The sequence below is a fragment of the Hyperolius riggenbachi genome, chromosome 1 (assembly GCF_040937935.1).
Source record: "Hyperolius riggenbachi isolate aHypRig1 chromosome 1, aHypRig1.pri, whole genome shotgun sequence".
NCBI classification, from domain to species: domain Eukaryota; kingdom Metazoa; phylum Chordata; class Amphibia; order Anura; family Hyperoliidae; genus Hyperolius; species Hyperolius riggenbachi.
In genome coordinates this window covers 433,857,250-433,876,161 of record NC_090646.1, presented here as the reverse complement: position 1 = coordinate 433,876,161, position 18,912 = coordinate 433,857,250, and the positions used below count along the sequence as shown (strand labels likewise).

The following is an 18,912-nucleotide window of genomic DNA, read 5'->3' as shown; positions in this document are numbered from 1 at the left end:
AGGTTCTTTAATTTGCTGAATATTTGTGCTTGATCTGGGCTAAGTTCTTTTATAGGAATATCACTGTGTAGGTCTTTGAAGTATTGTAGCCAGACTTGGCCATTTTGGATGTGCTGATTATTTTGTTTGGGTTTTTTGCCAATTTGTTTCCAGGTCTCCCAAAATGAGTTGTCTTGCAGGGATTCTTCACGCCGTTGGAGTCGATTTTGGACATGATTTTGTTTTTTCTTTTTAATGGTCGCTGTCACAGGACCCTAGTGGCTGACCGCACTTAGCCTTCTAAACGGTGCCAGCGCACAGATCGTGCGAACTCTGGTCGCAGTCAATGCGCAGGAACCGTTAAGAATTAGCCGCAGACAACTCAGAAGGGAGCCTGTGAGACACGGGTGATTACAACGTCACCCACTGGTTCAGAGTAAACTGCCACCACCGCGGTTACTATGGGACCGTGGGGCCCACTAACTGACTGACTAATCCTGCGAATAAAACGGTTAAACACACGATATTCTGTCTAGCCAACAACAAACAAACAGTAGCGTATCTTCAGAGACCCGGGATCAGTTCTGTGTGTGCTGATAAGCAGGGTAGCGGAAAGTGAATGACTTGGAGAAAGTCGTTTATTCACGCAATATAAATAATTAATATATACAGACAATTTATTAAAAATCACAATTATTAAGACAGTAATAGCCAGTATGAAAAATAAAAGAAGGGAGAAAAATACTTAGTTCCTGGAAAGATGTCCTTATTGTGGGAAGAATCATAAAGTCCTTGGTTTCAAAGTCCAGAGTTCAGAGTTCAGACCAGGTGGATGCCAGCATATCCTCAAGCTGGCATCTGATGAGTGCAAGATGTTTCAGTGTGGAGGACAAAAGCCCGTCTGCTGGCTCTGTGCTTTTGATGAAGCTGGTTTGGGGGTGTGGCAATGCCGGCCCCCTCTGAACTACCAGCAAATGACAGTTCATTCCCTCTCAGAGATTTTAGAGCTAAACTTATGAATTGCTGTAACTCCTGAACCATACACGTTACATTTAGGGGGGTAACAGCTTCATACTTGGAGGAAAATACAGATTAATATGATACCTGACATGGCTAGTGCATCAGATCAGGGTCCTGAGTAGATTCATACCTGGGTGGTAGGGGCCCCGGGCCCCTCTCGACTGGTATCAAGAGATCCAGCATGACCCTACGGATCCAATGATACCGCTCTCATAACCACCCTATTTATTGTATTCTGTAAATGGGCAAAAGATTATATTGTACATTCATTTCTTCCTGCTAAGGCCGGAGTCAGCCTGACTGGAGTCCAGCTGTGTCTGCTTCTTGTCTATGAAAGGCCCTGTTGGCTCCTTCAATTAACATCTGAATGTGAAATCTGCTTAGACAACTTTGAGTTTACACCTCTGGCTTGATCAGCAGTCACAGGGCCAGTCTTCCTGCCAGCTGCTTGTCACCTTATACCTGATGGATGGGCCATCAGCACAGCTTGAAGCCAGGGACTCTCTGGGCCCAGGCTCGTTAGCATATCAAAAGGGCCAACCAGCATTTGGAATGGTGCTCTCTTTGCTAAGAAAAGGACTGCAGACCTCCTACACAATAAATCCAGATTGTACCGTTTTAAAGCGCAATCGATGCAGGAATCGAGTGCGATCGTTCTTTTCTTCACGGGCGGTTCCAGGACGCGCCTGCGTCCCCGCAATCGTCCGTGACAGTCGCTTTATATTGACGTTGTGTGGCGTCATGTGCTGTCCTTAATTCTATGTTGTTTGGATGTCTGTGTTTTTTTGTCTGATATGGCTCATAGGTTGTTTCTTAGTGACTTGCATTCACTGTCGAACCATTTGTTTGAGTTTTTCTTTGATGGTCACTTTTGGGCAGTCCTTCTTATGTTGGCCATTTCTGCAATGGTGTGTAATACCTGGTTGAGGTACTTTGCTGCTTGCTGTACACCTTGTTGATCAGGGTTGTAGGTATACGTTTGATAGTCCAGAAGTAGCTGTATTGCTTCTGGTCTGTTGAGAGTCTCCTTGTACTTTATGGTTTATTCTCTGGACCATTTAAAAGTGGGTGGTAGGTTACACAGGCTTACCGGATGTTGTTGTACAGAGGGTTTGCTTGAGGAATTGATGTATAGTAGGATTTGATTGTGGTCTGACAGATGTGATTGTGGGGTGACTATGAGAGCACGGATGCTTGCAGGGTCCATGTCACTGATGGCATAGTCCACCACACTACTACATGGGAGTTTAGTGTATATCTTCCTAGAGAGTCCCCCTTGGTCCGGCCATTAAGGATATGAAGTCCTAGACCTTTGCAGAGGTTCAGCAGTTGTTTCCCATACTTATTGATAGAGATGTGGCAAACGGTTGCCGAACCGTTCGCCGGCGAACATTTCTAAATCCCTGGGGCTTTTACTACTTCCGGGTCGCTCTGACCTGGAGTAGTACGCCTGCGCTGCCCGGCGGAGCGCGTCCTAGATCGCGCTCCTGTTGCCGGGCACTTTCTGCGCATGTGCGTGACGTCATGAACGAGGACGCGCTCCGCCTTGCAGCGCAGGCGTACTACTCCGGGTCAGAGCGACCCGGAAGTAGTAAAAGCCTCAGAGATGTTCGCCGGGCGAACAGTTCGCCACATCTCTAGTTATTGACTGTGCTGTCGTAGCTATTTCTATCTTTCTGTATGGTCTCAGGTCCAAATATATGGAAATTACCATCTGAGGTGAGGTAGTCTTTTTCTGTTCCTGTTCTGGCATTTAGGCCACCGTAGATAAGTATTTTCCCCAAGGTTTGGAAGTCAGCAGCTTCCCTTTGTAGGACTTGGTAGCTCTCTGGATTAGAGTATGATGATTCTGCTGGTGCAATATATGCTGCACAGAGGTAGTTGAGGACCCTGGGCTTTAACCCCCTTAAGGACCAGGCACTTTTTTTCCATTTAGACCACTGCAGCTTTCACGGTTTATTGCTCGCTCATACAACCTACCACCTAAATGAATTTTGGCTCCTTTTCTTGTCACTAATAAAGCTTTCTTTTGGTGCTATTTGATTGCTCCTGCGATTTTTACTTTTTATTATATTCATCAAAAAAGACATGAATTTTGGCAAAAAAATGACTTTTTTAACTTTCTGTGCTGACATTTTTCAAATAAAGTAAAATTTCTGTATACATGCAGCGCGAAAAATGTGGACAAACATGTTTTTGATGAAAAAAAAAACATTCAGCCTATATTTATTGGTTTGGGTAAAAGTTATAGCATTTACAAGCTATGGTGCAAAAAGTGAATTTTCCCATTTTCAAGCATCTATGACTTTTCTGACCCCCTGTCATGTTTCATGAGGGGCTAATTCCAATTCCAGGATAGTATAAATACCCCCCTTAATGACCCCATTTTGGAAAGAAGACATCCCAAAATATTCACTGAGAGGCATAGTGAGTTCATAGAAGATATTATTTTTTGTCACAAGTAAGCGGAAAATGACACTTTGTGACCAAAAAAAAAAAAAGTTTCCATTTCTTCTAACTTGCGACCAAAAAAAAAATGAAATTTGCCATGGACTCACCATGCCCCTCTCTGAATACCTTGAAGTGTCTACTTTCCAAAATGGGGTCATTTGTGGGGTGTGTTTACTGTTCTGGCATTTTGGGGGGTGCCTAATAGTAAGCACCCCTGTAAAGCCTAAAGGTGCTCATTGGACTTTGGACCCCTTAGCGCAGTTAGGCTGCAAAAAAAGTGCCACATATGTGGTATCGCCGTACTCAGGAGAAGTAGTACAATGTGTTTTGAGGTTTATTTTTACACATACCCATGCTGGGTGGGAGAAATATCTGTGTAAATGACAATTTTTTGATTTTTTTTTACACACAATTGTCTGTTTACAGAGAGATTTCTCCCACCCAGCATGGGTATGTGTAAAAATACACCCCAAAACACATTGTACCACTTCTCCCGAGTACGACGATACCACATGTGTGGCACTTTTTTGCACCCTAACTGTGCTAAGGGGCCCAAAGTCCAATGAGTACCTTTAGGATTTCACAGGTCATCTTGCGGAATTTGATTTCCAGACTACTCCTCACGGTTTAGGGCCCCTAAAATGCCAGGGCAGTATAGGAACCCTGCAAATGACCCCATTTTAGAAAGAAGACACCCCAAGGTATTCCGTTAGGAGTATGGTGAGTTCATAGAAGATTTTATTTTTTGTCACAAGTTAGCGGAAATTGATTTGTATTGTTTTTTTTCACAAGGTGTCACTTTCCGCTAACTTGTGACAAAAAATAAAATCTTCTATGAACTCACCATAGTCCTAACAGAATACCTTGGGGTGTCTTCTTTCTAAAATGGGGTCATTTGTGGGGTTCCTATACTGCCCTGGCATTTTAGGGGCCCTAAACCATGAGGAGTAGTCTGGAAATCAAATGCCGCAAAATGACCTGTGAAATCCTAAAGGTGCTCATTGGACTTTGGGCCCCTTAGCACAGTTAGGGTGCAAAAAAGTGCCACACATGTGGTATCGCCGTACTCGGGAGAAGTAGTATAATGTGTTTTGGGGTGTATTTTTACACATACCCATGCTGGGTGGGAGAAATATCTCTGTAAATGACAATCTTTTGATTTTTTTTACACACAATTGTCCATTTTGTCCGGCGAGGGGGTGGAGCCAGTCGCCAGCGGCTGATCGCGTCACGAATGAGGCGATCGCCTCATAACTACGCCTGCCGCTGCCGCCTCCGCCGATGGGCGTATTGCGGTCGTTTAGGCCCAGTCTTTGCCGCCGCCCATCGGCTGGGGGCGGTCGGCAAGTGAGTAACTTTAACCAGATGTGGCTGTTCCCTCTATTCACTAGTTTGATATAATCTTGAAGCTCCTCCTTATACCAGATTATAATCCATCCTGAGCAGCGACCCTGCTTGATATGTTTGTGTTTCTGGGCTGCAACAGTGAATTCCTGATAACCAATTGGTACTGTCACAATAGTTTTTATTGAAAAAATTTTTCCAGCATACAAGTTATGTAAGTATCTAATGGCATAGTGTGCAATATGTGTAGAACAAATAACAAATAAACAATATATAAAAAAAATTTTTTCCCACATTAACATATAAATTTTCACTATAAAAATAAACTCGGTCGTATAGCTAGCTTATTATTAAGTTAAATGTCACTTTGAAATAAAGTTGCAGCTTATAATCATGGTGTAGAATAAAAAGAAACACTTAATAATACTGTGTGGATTGTAAGGGCTCGTTTCCACTATCGCGAATCTGCATGCGTCCAACGCATGCAGATCCGCACATGTAATACAAGTGGATGGGCCTGTTTCCACTGTAGCGTTGTTGAGGTGCGTTTTTTTCAGCGTGAAAAAAACGCACAAAAGAGCCAACGATTTCGCCTGCGTCGGGAATCCGTGCGAATCGCCGCTAATGTATTTAATAGTAAAAACGCATGCGTTTGTTACATGCGTTTTTACCCGCGATTTCGCGTGCGATTTCGCACCTTTTTCAATTTTATTTAGCCCTGGCAGTGTCATGGTTAATTTCGCATGGCACCCTGCCATGCGAAATCGCATGCGAAATCGCGGGTAAAAACGCATGTGGAAACGCATCCGCATGCGTTTTTACAAGCGTCGGAATGCGGCCGAAATCGCGTCGCAACAGTGGAAACGAGCCCTCAATCCGCTTAAATCTGCAGTAAATCTGCATAAAGGTACAGAATCCGCATCCAGATGCGTAAATTCAATGCTACCCTGCTGAATTCCGCGTTAGAATTTAAAAAGCTTCAAAATCGTGCAAAAACGCGCAAAGAGACGCGCGGAAGACGCCAATCGGTGCGAAAACGCGCTATAAACGCGTTCAACGCACCCAGGCGTGTGACCTATCTGTAAATGTGGAAAAGCACCAATATTCATATAAAAATGATGGGAAATTTCACTAAGATATAAAAACTATGATAACAAGTAGCAAATAAACAATATATAAAAAAAGTTTCCCACATTAACATATACATTTTCATTATAAAAATAAAACTCAGTCATATAACTAGCTTCTTATTAAGTTAAATGTAACTTTGAGATGGTGTAGAATAAAAAAGAGACACTCAATAGTACTCTATAGATTGTAAATCCGCTTAAATCTGCATAAAATCCGCATAAAGGTGCAGAATCCGCATCCCGATGCGTAAATGCAATGCTACCATGCGGAATTCCGCGTTAGAATTTAAAGAGCCTCAAAATCGTGCAAAATGCGCAAAAACGCGCAAACGCACAGAAAACGCGTGAAAAACGCGCAAGCGCACAGAAACGCGTGAAAAACGCCAACAGGTGCGAAAACGTGCTAGAAACACGTTCAACGCACCCAGGCATGTGACCTATCTATAAATGTGGAAAAGCACCAATATTCACATAAAAATGATGGGAAATTTCACTAAAATATAGAAACTATGAAAATTACAAAATTATAACAACTTATTAAAATGCTGTGTATAGAATGTTTAAACCATCTTCAACTTGATATGATATGAATTGTGCTTACTTACTTACTAGAAATAAATCTGTGTCAAATAATATTGACACAGTTGCAACCTCTGGAGTAAATTCTTGATAATGTGTGTTTGAATTTCAAAGTGTACATTTCTAAGATATATTGAGAGAGTATGGAATTAAATTAATGAGAAATAAGGATCCTCTCAACCTGGAAAATGGGGGACTTAACCCCCTACTGAGATTCCAGGGAGTGGAGCCTGCGAATCTTAGCCCACAGTCTCCAGAATAAACGCTTGACTGAGGATAACTATAATAAGATGCAGTAAATTAACTCCAGATAAGAAATAAGCACAATTTCAGAATAAATGTCTGAAAATTAGCAGATTGTAGATTAATGATATTGTACTAAACTAAACTAAACAAAACAAAACTAAACAACTAACTAAACTAATAACTAAACTACTATGCTTTCCATACTATCCAAATTAGTGTTTAATGGTGTAAGTTCAACTCTACCTTTAGTGAGTTCCAATAAGTCATGTGCGTAAGAAGAGCTTCTCTCCAGGGGGGGGGGGGGGGGGGGGGGGATCGCCAGCAAACCTGAATTTGTATCTGTTGTCTCCAATGCAAGGGGTAGAGGAAGTAATAACTGTAGTAAAAGTAATAGAGGTGAAAAAAGGTAATGAGAGGTAATAAAGGTGATAGAAGGTAATAGAAGGACCATGAGGAAGAAGAGAGAGAAGGAGGGAGGGAGGACACCTCAGAGTTCCAGAACCCTCGATGCCGTGTACACAGTAGGCCAGAGATCAACCTTCCTCATGAAAGATTGTAAGTTCCCGCATCTGATAGACCAAGCCTTCTCTGCCAGCAAGTTAGACTCTACTTTCCTAAGGATCTCTTCTAATCTCGGTATATGGGGTGTTTTCCAGTGATATGCCAGTTGATTCTTGGTTACAATAAAAATATGGTCAGCAATCAGTCTCTCCTGAGGGGGAAGGTCCCTAGTTCCCAAATGAAGGAGTGCCATACCAGGTGGTATCGTCTGGAGTGACATTGGCAGCTGTCTCAGAAAACCTCCAACATCATCCCAGAGTTTTCTAATTTTGGGACATTCCCATAATATATGTTCTATAGTACCCGCCATGTTACACCCCCTCCAACAAAGTGGGGAACATTTTGAATCAAAATGTGATATTTTTTCTGGGGTCATATACCACTGCCAAATGCACTTAAATAAGCCCTCATGATGACCAATACAATGAGTAGTACCAATTGGTACTGATGACTCGTCCTCTGTCTGGGTCCATGTCTCTAGGAGGATCTGTATGTCCACCTTTCTGTCTTTCTTCATGGTCTGAGTCATTGATTTTGGTTCCAAAAGCTGAAGCATTCAAACCTTGAATATTCCAGCTGCTAATTATGAGGGCTTTCATGTTGTGTTTGTTTTTGTTTACCTTGTAATGAGCTGTTTATAGGGCAGTCAGTTTTCCACAGTCCATCCTTCAGCATATTGTGTGTGGCGAGAAGCACATGTCTGCCCTTATTTACAATTGACTCCTTGTGATGTACTGATGTAATGTTCACTTTCTGTGATGTTTGCTAAGCAGGCTATTATCTGCGATCCTTTTTGATATGTTAAGCTGTATTTATTGGCAATTTAATACAAACTTTTTGCATTTACGCTTTGGCAGGAGTGAGAGTCATTTTTGTATATATTCAGGTAATGTATAGCATGCACTGGGCATCAAGGGGGACATTTTACATTGGGGGAGAGCACCGGGGGGTTCGTGACTCGTCCCAATATCGCTCACTGTTACCACCGCGCACCCGATCAAGCAAGTTGGCTCTATATCTTGCAGCATGTCCGACTTATTAATGCACCAATTTGGGCCTGAAATTGGTCGCATTGTCGTTGGGCATGCACTTGGCGGCACCGATTTCCACCCGATTCCAATTATAATAATGGAATCGGATGGTTAATCAACTAATGTATGGCCACCTCTACTGTATGGTTACAGTTGTAACCATATTATCCACTGTTCCTAAGCAACCGTGTGAGTTATGTTTTCTAACTTAAAAGTACAGCTGAACTGAGAGGGATATGGAGGCTGCCATATTTATTTCCTTTTAAACAATACCAGTTACCTGGCTGTCCTGCTGATCCTCTGCCTCTAATACCTTTAGCCATAGACCCTGAACAAGCATGCTGATCAGATGTTTCTCACTGAAGTCTGACTGGATTAACTGCATGCTTGTTTCAAATGTGTGATCCAGTTATTACTGCAGCCAGAGTTCAGTAGGAATGCCAGGTAACTGGTATTGTTTAAAAGGGAATACATATGGCTGCCTCTATATCCCTGTCAATTCAGGTGTCCTTTCAAGTGAGATTAGTTTGTGAGTACTGAAAATATCTGTACATGTGCTGATCATTATTTATCAGGGTTCTGACTGCTTTCCTTCATCTGCTTTTCTCCCACAGATTTGTACTGCTGTATGCAATAGTACTCTGCAGTTACTACAACTCAGCTCTCACGACTACAGTTATTGGAGCACTGAAGGTATGTGTAATTTGCAGGGGTACATTCTGTAGAATTCTAGATAGTAGTTTCAATGGACAATTCACAAAGAAAAAAAGAAAACAATATTAATTCAAGGGTGCAAACTGATTGACTAATTGGCAATTATGGGATTATTTTGTGTTGCACTGTTTAACTTGTATTGTTAAGCCTGGTACACACCATGCAATTTCATTACAGAACAATGAGTACAGCTAGACAGCTAAACAATCTTTGTATTGTTGATGTCTAACAATATCAGTTGTTATTGGAGTGGTTTGTATTTTTTATTATGTGTATATTTTTATCTTTTTCCTTCTAGAATGTATCCATCGCTTATATCGGGATTTTTGTCGGTGGAGATTACAGTTTCTCTTGGTTAAATTTTTTAGGTTTAAATATTTGGTAAGTACAAACCAGATACTCACATTATTTTTAGAGATCAGGCTACACTCCCTCCTGGAGCCACTCCCCCCCCCCCCTTATAAAAGGCAGGTACCGCCGGCCATTATACTCACTTGTGTGCCTGCAGTAAATAGAGAAGGGACAGCTGCTGCAGACTCTTTCATAGGGAAAGATTAGTTAGTAGGCTTCTTAGCTTGCTCCTTGCTGATTTTTATAGCTAAAATAGCTAAAATAGCAGCCCACAACAGCTCTTTTGAGAGCTAATCTTGTTCTTGTGATCTATTTTTTTTTCTGTCTGTCCCACTGACACTTGTGTTGCATAGACATAGATAATTCATAATGTGTGTGTGCCACTGCCAGGCCCAGCACATTCAGTGACTACCTATGTGTGTGACAGGTGCACATTGTAATACCCATTACTGCATATACCTACCTACCTGGTGTTCACAGTGCACCCACCTACCTACGTGAGTTGAGCACACGCAGTGTCATTGTGCCTGTCCACTACCTGTCTGTGTGTGACAGGTGCACATTGTAATACCCATCACTGCATATTCCTACCTACCTGTTGTTCACAGTGCACCCACCTACCTATGTGAGTTAAGCGCACGCAGTGTCACTGTGCCTGCCCGCTACCTGTCTGTGTGCGACAGGTGCACAGTGCACCCACCTACCTACGTGAGTTGAGCGCACGTAGTGTCACTGTGCCTGTCTGTGTGTGACAGGTGCACATTGTAATACCCATCACTGCATATACCTACCTACCTGTTGTTCACAGTGCACCCACCTACCTACGTGAGTTGAGCGCATGCAGTGTCACTGTGCCTGTCCGTGTGTGACAGGTGCACATTGTAATACCCAGTATTGCATCTACCTACCTGTTGTTCACAGTGCACCCACCTACCTTCGTGAGTGCACGCAGTGTCACTGTGCCTTTCCGCTACCTGTCTGCGTGTGACAGGTGCACATTGTAATACCCATTACTACATATACTTACCAACCTGTTGTTCACAGTGCACCCACCTACCTACGTGAGTTGAGCGCACGCAGTGTCACTGTGCCTGTCCGCTACCTGTCTGTGTGTGACAGGTGCATATTGTAATAACCATCACTGCATATACCTACCTGTTGTGTTCAGTGCACCCACCTACCTACGTGAGTGCACGCAGCGTGATATACCACTCTGTGCATACCTGTTAACTGCACTTGTGTGACTGCACATTGTATTAGTCCAGTCAGTGCATACCTTTCACTTCATCCCCCCCCCCCCCCCCCCCGATATGGACACAACGGACAAAACAGGCAGAGGTAGAGGCAGACCCAGAGGAAGGCCACCTGGCAGGTCTGTGCGAGGTCGTGTTGATGTGATTTTGTGCGGCCCTTGACCAAAGTACAGTGCTCAGAAGAAGGCACGGCTCATCAACTCCCAAAATTGTCAGGACATGGTTGACTATTTAACACAGAACACCTCATCTTCCGCAGCCACCAGCGCTACTACAAGCACCACATCCATTGCATTTGACACTTCACAGGAGTTAAATGGTGGGGAATTAACTGATTCACAGCCACTATTGTTACAACCAGATGAAGGCGTTAAGCAAGTTACACCACCTCATATGTCTGAGTTAGGCGGCGACACTATGGACATAACATGTGAAGATGATGAAGTACCTGCTGTTGGTGCAGTTTTGGAGGTGTCTGAGGCAAGCGAAGCTGGGCAGAATGATTATGATGATGACGATGATATTAATCCCACGTATGTTCCCAATAGAGGAGATGAACAGGGGGACAGTTCAGAGGGGGAGTCAGAGAGGAGTAGGAGGAGTCAAGTTGCTGAAAGAAACAGGGGGAGCTCTTCGTCAGAAACAGCTGGTGGCAGTGTCCAGCGCCATGTATCGCCGCCTATGTACAGCCAGCCAACATGCCCTTCAACGTCAGCTGCTGATGCCACCATAGTGCCATCACCCCAGGGGGGCTCAGCGGTTTGGAAATTTTTTTAATGTGTCTGCCTCAGATCGGAGCAATGCCATCTGTTGTCTCTGCCTCCAAAAATTGAGCTGTGGAAAGGCCAACACTGATGTAGGGACAAGTGCCTTACGAAGGCACATGGAGAAAAGGCACAAACTGCAATGGGAAGAGCACCTGAGCAATAGCAGAACACAAAAGAAAAGCCACCCTCCTTCTCCTCTTCTTCCTTCAGGTGTAGCATCTTCAACCACTTTCTCCCTTGCACCTTCACAGCCACCCTCCTCCACTCCACCTCTGCCCTTGAGCAGTTCCTGCTCCTCTGCCCACAGCAGCCAGGTGTCCGTGAAGGAAATCTTTGAGAGGAAGAAGCCAATTTCTGCCAGTCACCCCCTTGCCCGGCGTGTGACAGCTGGCATGGCAGAACTGTTAGCTCGCCCGCTGTTACCATACAAGCTGGTGGACTCTGAGGCCTTCCGTAAATTTGTGGCCATTGGGACACCGCAGTGGAAGATACCAGACCGCAATTATTTCTCTAAAAAGGCGATACCCAAACTGTACCGTGAAGTTGAGAGGCAAGTGGTGTTATCTCTTGCACACAGCATTGGGTCAAGAGTCCACCTGACCACGGATGTCTGGTCTGCCAAGCACGGTCAGGGCCGCTACATTACTTACACAGCCCCTTGAGTCAACCTGGTGACCGATGGCAAGCAGGGAGTACGTGGCTGTGCAGCGGACCAACATGTGACACCTCCACGGCTTGCAGGCAGGCCTCCTGCCACCTCCTCTCCTCCTGCTACATCCTCTTCACTGTCGTCCTCCTCCTCCTCCTTGGCTAAGTGGCAGTTCAACTCTACTGGTGCTGCGATCTCCTCTCCAGCTACACAGCCCCAGTTTCCCAGGGCCGATGCTGCATGCCAGGTACGACGGTGTCACACCATCTTAGACATGTCTTGACTCAAAGCGGAGAGTCACACTGGAGCAGCTCTCCTGGCTGCTCTTAACAAACAGGTGGATCAGTGGCTGACCCCGCACCAGCTGGAGATTGGCAACGTGGTGTGTGACAATGGCAGCAATCTCCTTTCCGCTTTGAATTTGGGAAAGCTGACACATGTACCCTGCATGGTACACGTGCTGAATCTAGTCATTCAAAGATTTGTGTCAAAGTACCCAGGCTTAGAGGATGTCCTGAAGCAGGCCAGGAAGTTATGTGGGCATTTCAGGCGGTCTTACACGGCCATGGCACGCTTTGCGGACATTCAGCGGAGAAATAAGTTGCCGGTGAGACGCTTGATATGTGATAGCCCGACCCGCTGGAATTCGACCCTGGTCATGTTCTCTCGCCTGCAAGAACAGGAGAAAGCCGTCACCCAGTACCTCTACCATTTCAGTAGAAGGACACAATCTGGGGAGATGGGGATGTTCTGGCCCCCGAACTGGACACTGATGCGAAATGCATGCAGGCTCATGCGGCCGTTTGAGGAGGTGACCAACCTGGTGAGTCGCAGTGAAGGCACCATCAGCAACTTGATCCCTTACGCTTACTTCCTGGAGCGTGCCGTGCGTAGAGTGGTGGATTAACCACTTGAGGACCTAGGGCTTTCTACCCCTTAAGGACCGGCCACTTTTTTTCCATTCAGACCGCTGCAGCTTTCACGGTTTATTGCTCGCTCATACAACCTACCACCTAAATGAATTTTGGCTCCTTTTCTTGTCACTAATAAAGCTTTCTTTTGGTGCTATTTGATTGCTCCTGCGATTTTTACTTTTTATTATATTCATCAAAAAAGACATGAATTTTGGCAAAAAAATGATTTTTTTAACTTTCTGTGCTGACATTTTTCAAATAAAGTAAAATTTCTGTATACATGCAGCGCGAAAAATGTGGACAAACATGTTTTTGATAAAAAAAAAAACCCATTCAGTGTATATTTATTGGTTTGGGTAAAAGTTATAGCGTTTACAAACTATGGTGCAAAAAGTGAATTTTCCCATTTTCAATCATCTCTGACTTTTCTGACCCCCTGTCATGTTTCATGAGGGGCTAGAATTCCAGGATAGTATAAATACCCCCCAAATGACCCCATTTTGGAAAGAAGACATCCCAAAGTAATAACTGAGAGGCATAGTGAGTTCATAGAAGATATTATTTTTTGTCACAAGTAAGCGGAAAATGACACTTTGTGAGGAAAAAAAAAAAAAAAAAAGTTTCCATTTCTTCTAACCTGCGACAAAAAAAAATGAAATCTGCCACGGACTCACCATGCCCCTCTCTGAATACTTTGAAGGGTCTACTTTCCAAAATGGGGTCATTTGTGGGGTGTGTTTACTGTCCTGACATTTTGGGGGGTGCTAAATTGTAAGCACCCCTGTAAAGCCTAAAGGTGCTCATTGGACTTTGGACCCCTTAGCGCAGTTAGGCTGCAAAAAAGTGCCACACATGTGGTATTGCCGTACTCAGGAGAAGTAGTATAATGTGTTTTGGGGTGTATTTTTACACATACCTATGCTGGGTGGGAGAAATATCTCTGTAAATGACAATTTGTTAATTTTTTTTACACACAATTGTCCATTTACAGAGAGATTTCTCCCACTCAGCATGGGTATGTCTAAAAATACACCCCAAAACACATTATACTACTTCTCCTGAGTACGGCGATACCACATGTGTGGCACTTTTTTGCACCCTAACCGCGCTAAGGGGCCCAAAGTCCAATGAGTACTTTTAGGATTTCACAGGTCATTTTGCGACATTTGCTTTCAAGACGACTCCTCACGGTTTAGGGCCCCTAAAATGCCAGGGCAGTATAGGAACCCCACAAATGACCCCATTTTAGAAAGAAGACACCCCAAGGTATTCCGTTAGGAGTATGGTGAGTTCATAGAAGATTTTATTTTTTTGTCACAAGTTAGCGGAAATTGATTTGTATTGTTTTTTTTCACAAAGTGTCATTTTCCGCTAACTTGTGACAAAAAATAAAATCTTCTATGAACTCACCATAGTCCTAACAGAATACCTTGGGGTGTCTCCTTTCTAAAATGGGGTCATTTGTGGGGTTCCTATACTGCCCTGGCATTTTAGGGGCCCTAAACCGTGAGGAGTAGTCTTGAAAGCAAATGTCGCAAAATGACCTGTGAAATCCTAAAGGTACTCATTGGACGTTGGGCCCCTTAGCGCACTTAGGGTGTAAAAAAGTGCCACACATGTGGTACCGCCGTACTCAGGAGAAGTAGTATAATGTGTTTTTGGGTGTATTTTTACACATACCCATGCTGGGTGGAAGAAATATCTCTGTAAATGACAATCTTTTGATTTTTTTTACACACAATTGTCCATTTACAGAGAGATTTCTCCCACCCAGCATGGGTATGTGTAAAAATACACCCCAAAACACATTATACTACTTCTCCTGAGTACGGCGATACCACATGTGTGACACTTTTTTGCAGCCTAGGTGCGCTAAGGGGCCCAACGTCCTATTCACAGGTCATTTTGAGGCATTTGTTTTCTAGACTACTCCTCGCGGTTTAGGGCCCCTAAAATGCCAGGGCAGTATAGGAACCCCACAAGTGACCCCATTTTAGAAAGAAGACACCCCAAGGTATTCTGTTAGGTGTATGACGAGTTCATAGAAGATTTTATTTTTTGTCAAAAGTTAGCAGAAAGTGACACTTTGTGGAAAAAAACCAATAAAAATCAATTTCCGCTAACTTTTGACAAAAAATAAAATCTTCTATGAACTCGTCATACACCTAACAGAATACCTTGGGGTGTCTTTTTTTCTAAAATGGGGACACTTGTGGGGTTCCTATACCGCCCTGGCATTTTACGGGCCCAAAACCGTGAGTAGTCTGGAAACCAAATGTCTCAAAATGACTGTTCAGGGGTATAAGCATCTGCAAATTTTGATGACAGGTGGTCTATGAGGGGGCGAATTTTGTGGAACCGGTCATAAGCAGGGTGGCCTTTTAGATGACAGGTTGTATTGGGCCTGATCTGATGGATAGGAGTGCTAGGGGGGTGACAGGAGGTGATTGATGGGTGTCTCAGGGGGCGGTTAGAGGGGAAAATAGATGCAATCAATGCACTGGGGAGGTGATCGGAAGGGGGTCTGAGGGGGATCTGAGGGTTTGGCCGAGTGATCAGGAGCCCACACGGGGCAAATTAGGGCCTGATCTGATGGGTAGGTGTGCTAGGGGGTGACAGGAGGTGATTGATGGGTGTCTCAAGGTGTGATTAGAGGGGAGAATAGATGCAAGCAATGCACTGGCGAGGTGATCAGGGCTGGGGTCTGAGGGCATTCTGAGGGTGTGGGCGGGTGATTGAGTGCCCTAGGGGCAGATAGGGGTCTAATCTGATAGGTAGCAGTGACAGGGGGTGATTGATGGGTAATTAGTGGGTGTTTAGGGTAGAGAACAGATGTAAACACTGCACTTGGGAGGTGATCGGACGTCGGATCTGCGGGCGATCTATTGGTGTGGGTGGGTGATCAGATTGCCCGCAAGGGGCAGGTTAGGGGCTGATTGATGGGTGGCAGTGACAGCGGGTGATTGATGGGTGGCAGTGACAGGGGGTGATTGATGGGTGGCAGTGACAGGGGGTGATTGATGGGTGATTGATAGGTGATTGACAGGTGATTGACAGGTAATCAGTGGGTTATTACAGGGGAGAACAGATGTAAATATTGCACTGGCGAATTGATAAGGGGGGGTCTGAGGGCAATCTGAGCGTGTAGGCGGGTGATTGGGTGCCCGCAAGGGGCAGATTAGGGTCTGATCTGATGGGTAACAGTGACAGGTGGTGATAGGGGGTGATTGATGGGTAATTAGTGGGTGTTTAGAGGAGAGAATAGATGTAAACGCTGCGCTTGGGTGGTGATCTGATGTCGGATCTGCGGGCGATCTATTGGTGTGGGTGGGTAATCAGATTGCCCGCAAGGGGCAGGTTAGGGGCTGATTGTTGGGTGGCGGTGACAGGGGGTGATTGATGGGTGATAGGTGATTGGCAGGTGATTGACAGGTGATCAGTGGGTTATTACAGGGAAGGATAGATGTAAATAATGCCCTGGCGAATTGATAAGGGGGGGTCTGAGGGTAATCTGAGCGTGTAGGCGGGTGATTGGGTGCCCGCAAGGGGCAGATTAGGGTCTGATCTGATAGGTAACAGTGATAGGGGGTGATTGATGGGTGATTGATGGGTAATTAGTGGGTGTTTAGAGAAGATAACAGATGTAAACAATACATTTGGGAGGTAATCTGACGGCGGGTTTGCGGGCGATCTAATGGTGTGGGTGGGTGATCAGATTGCCCGCAAGGGGCAGGTTAGGGGCTGATTGATGGGTGGCAGTGACAGGGGGTGACAGGGGGTGATTGATGGGTGATAGGTGATTGGCAGGTGATTGACAGGTGATCAGTGGGTTATTACAGGGAAGAACAGATGTAATGAATGCACTGGTGAATTGATAAGGGGGGGTCTGAGGGCAATCTGAGCGTGTGGGCGGGTGATTGGGTGCCCGCAAGGGGCAGATTAGGGTCTGATCTGATAGGTAAAAGTGACAGGTGGTGATAAGGGGTGATTGATGGGTGATTGATGGGTAATTAGTGGGTGTTTAGAGGAGAGAATAGATGTAAACAATGGATTTGGGAGGTGATCTGATGTCGGATCTGCGGGCGATCTATTGGTGTGGGGGGGTGATCAGATTGCCCGCAAGGGGCAGGTTAGGGGCTGATTGATGGGTGGCAGTGACAGGTGGTGATTGACGGGTGATTGACAGGTGATTGACAGGTGATTGACAGGTGATCAGGGGGGATAGATGCATACAGTACATGGGGGGGGGGGTCTGGGGAGAATCTGAGGGGTGGGGGGGTGATCAGGAGGGAGCAGGGGGCAGGGGGGGGGGGGTATAAAAAAAAAATAGCGTTGACAGATAGTGACAGGGAGTGATTGATGGGTGATTAGGGGGGTGATTGGGTGCAAACAGGGGTCTGGGGGGTGGGCAGGGGGGGGTCTGATGGGTGCTGTGGGCGATCTGGGGCGGGGGGGGGGGGGAGAAAATCAGTGTGCTTGGTGCAGACTAGAGTGGCTGCAGCCTGCCCTGGTGGTCCCTCGGACATTGGGACCACCAGGGCAGGAGGCAGCCTGTATAATACACTTTGTAAACATTACAAAGTGTATTATACACTTTGTATGCGGCGATCGCGGGGTTAACATCCCGCCGGCGCTTCCGTATGGCCGGCGGGATGTTGCGGCGAGTGAGCGGCGACAGGCGGAGGCGGAGGATCGCGTCACGGATGACGCGATCGCTCCGCCCATGCCCATACAAGGACCGCCGCCAATTGTCAATACGGCGGTCCTTGCGGCGTCTACTTCCCGGCCGCCATTTGTCTATACGGCGGTCGGGAAGTAGTTAAGCTGTGGAGCGTGAAGAGGAACAGTTACGGCAGGAATAGTTGTAGGAGCAATTTACATCAGAATCAGATGTTTCCTCCACACCTGCGGCAGCACAGAGGGGGGAGGAGGAGGAAGAGTCGTGTGGGGAAGAGGAGTCAGACTCAGATGATGAGTAAGGTGTTTCTTTGGAGGAGGAGGAGGAGGCAGCGGCAGAAGAACAACCACAGCAGGCGTCGCAGGGGGCTTGTGCTGCTCGACGTTCCTGTGATATTGTTCGTGGCTGGGGGAGGAAGAGGACTTACCTGACGTCAGTGAGGAACAGCAAGAGGAGATGGATAGTACGTCTGCATCCAACTTTGTGCAGATGTCATCTTTCATGCTGTCCAGCCTGTTGAGGGACCCCAGTATAAAAAAAACTCAAGGGGAATGAGCTGTACTGGGTGGCCACGCTACTAGACCCTCGGTATAGGCACAAAGTGGCAGACATGTTACCAACTCACCAGAAGGCAGAAAGGATGCAGCACATGCAGAACAAGCTGGCAACTATGCTTTACAATGCGTTTAAGGGTGATGTCACAGCACAACGCAATAACGGTACCACTGCCAGTAATCCTCCTCCCATGTCCACGCAGGCAAAGACAGGACGCTCCAGCGATCTCATGGTGATGTCGGACATGCAGACATTCTTTAGTCCAACGCCTCGACTTAGCGCTTCCGGATCCACCCTCCACTAACGCCTGGACCGGCAGGTAGCCGGCTACCTGGCCTTAAGTGTGGATGTAGACACTGTGAGCAGCGATGAACCCTTGGACTACTGGGTGCGCAGGCTTGACCTGTGGCCAGAGCTGTCCCAATTTGCCATCCAACTTCTGTCTTGCCCTGCCTCAAGCATCCTGTCAGAAAGGACCTTCAGCGCAGCTGGAGTCATTGTCACTGAGAAGAGAAGTCGCCTAAGTCACAAAAGTGTTCAGTACCTCACCTTTATCAAAATGAATGAGGCATGGATCCCGGAGGGCTACAGCCCCCCTGAAGACTAAGTCAGTCCCCACACACAGCATCTCTGCCTGCACGCCGTGTGACTGGCTGCCTGCCCCAAGACTAAGTCGGACCCCACACAGCA

General features: G+C 45.8%; 1 protein-coding gene across 1 annotated transcript in view; it reads left to right on the top strand.

Moving 5' to 3' along the window:
- The window catches only part of LOC137518971 (nucleotide sugar transporter SLC35D2-like), a 144,462-nt gene that overhangs the window by 103,016 nt on the left and 22,534 nt on the right, over positions 1–18,912 (top strand). The window contains exons 10-11 of the mRNA XM_068237485.1: positions 8,956–9,034; positions 9,354–9,436. Of these exons, the coding sequence (XP_068093586.1) occupies positions 8,956–9,034; positions 9,354–9,436 (162 nt within the window). The remainder of the gene's footprint in view (positions 1–8,955; positions 9,035–9,353; positions 9,437–18,912) is intronic.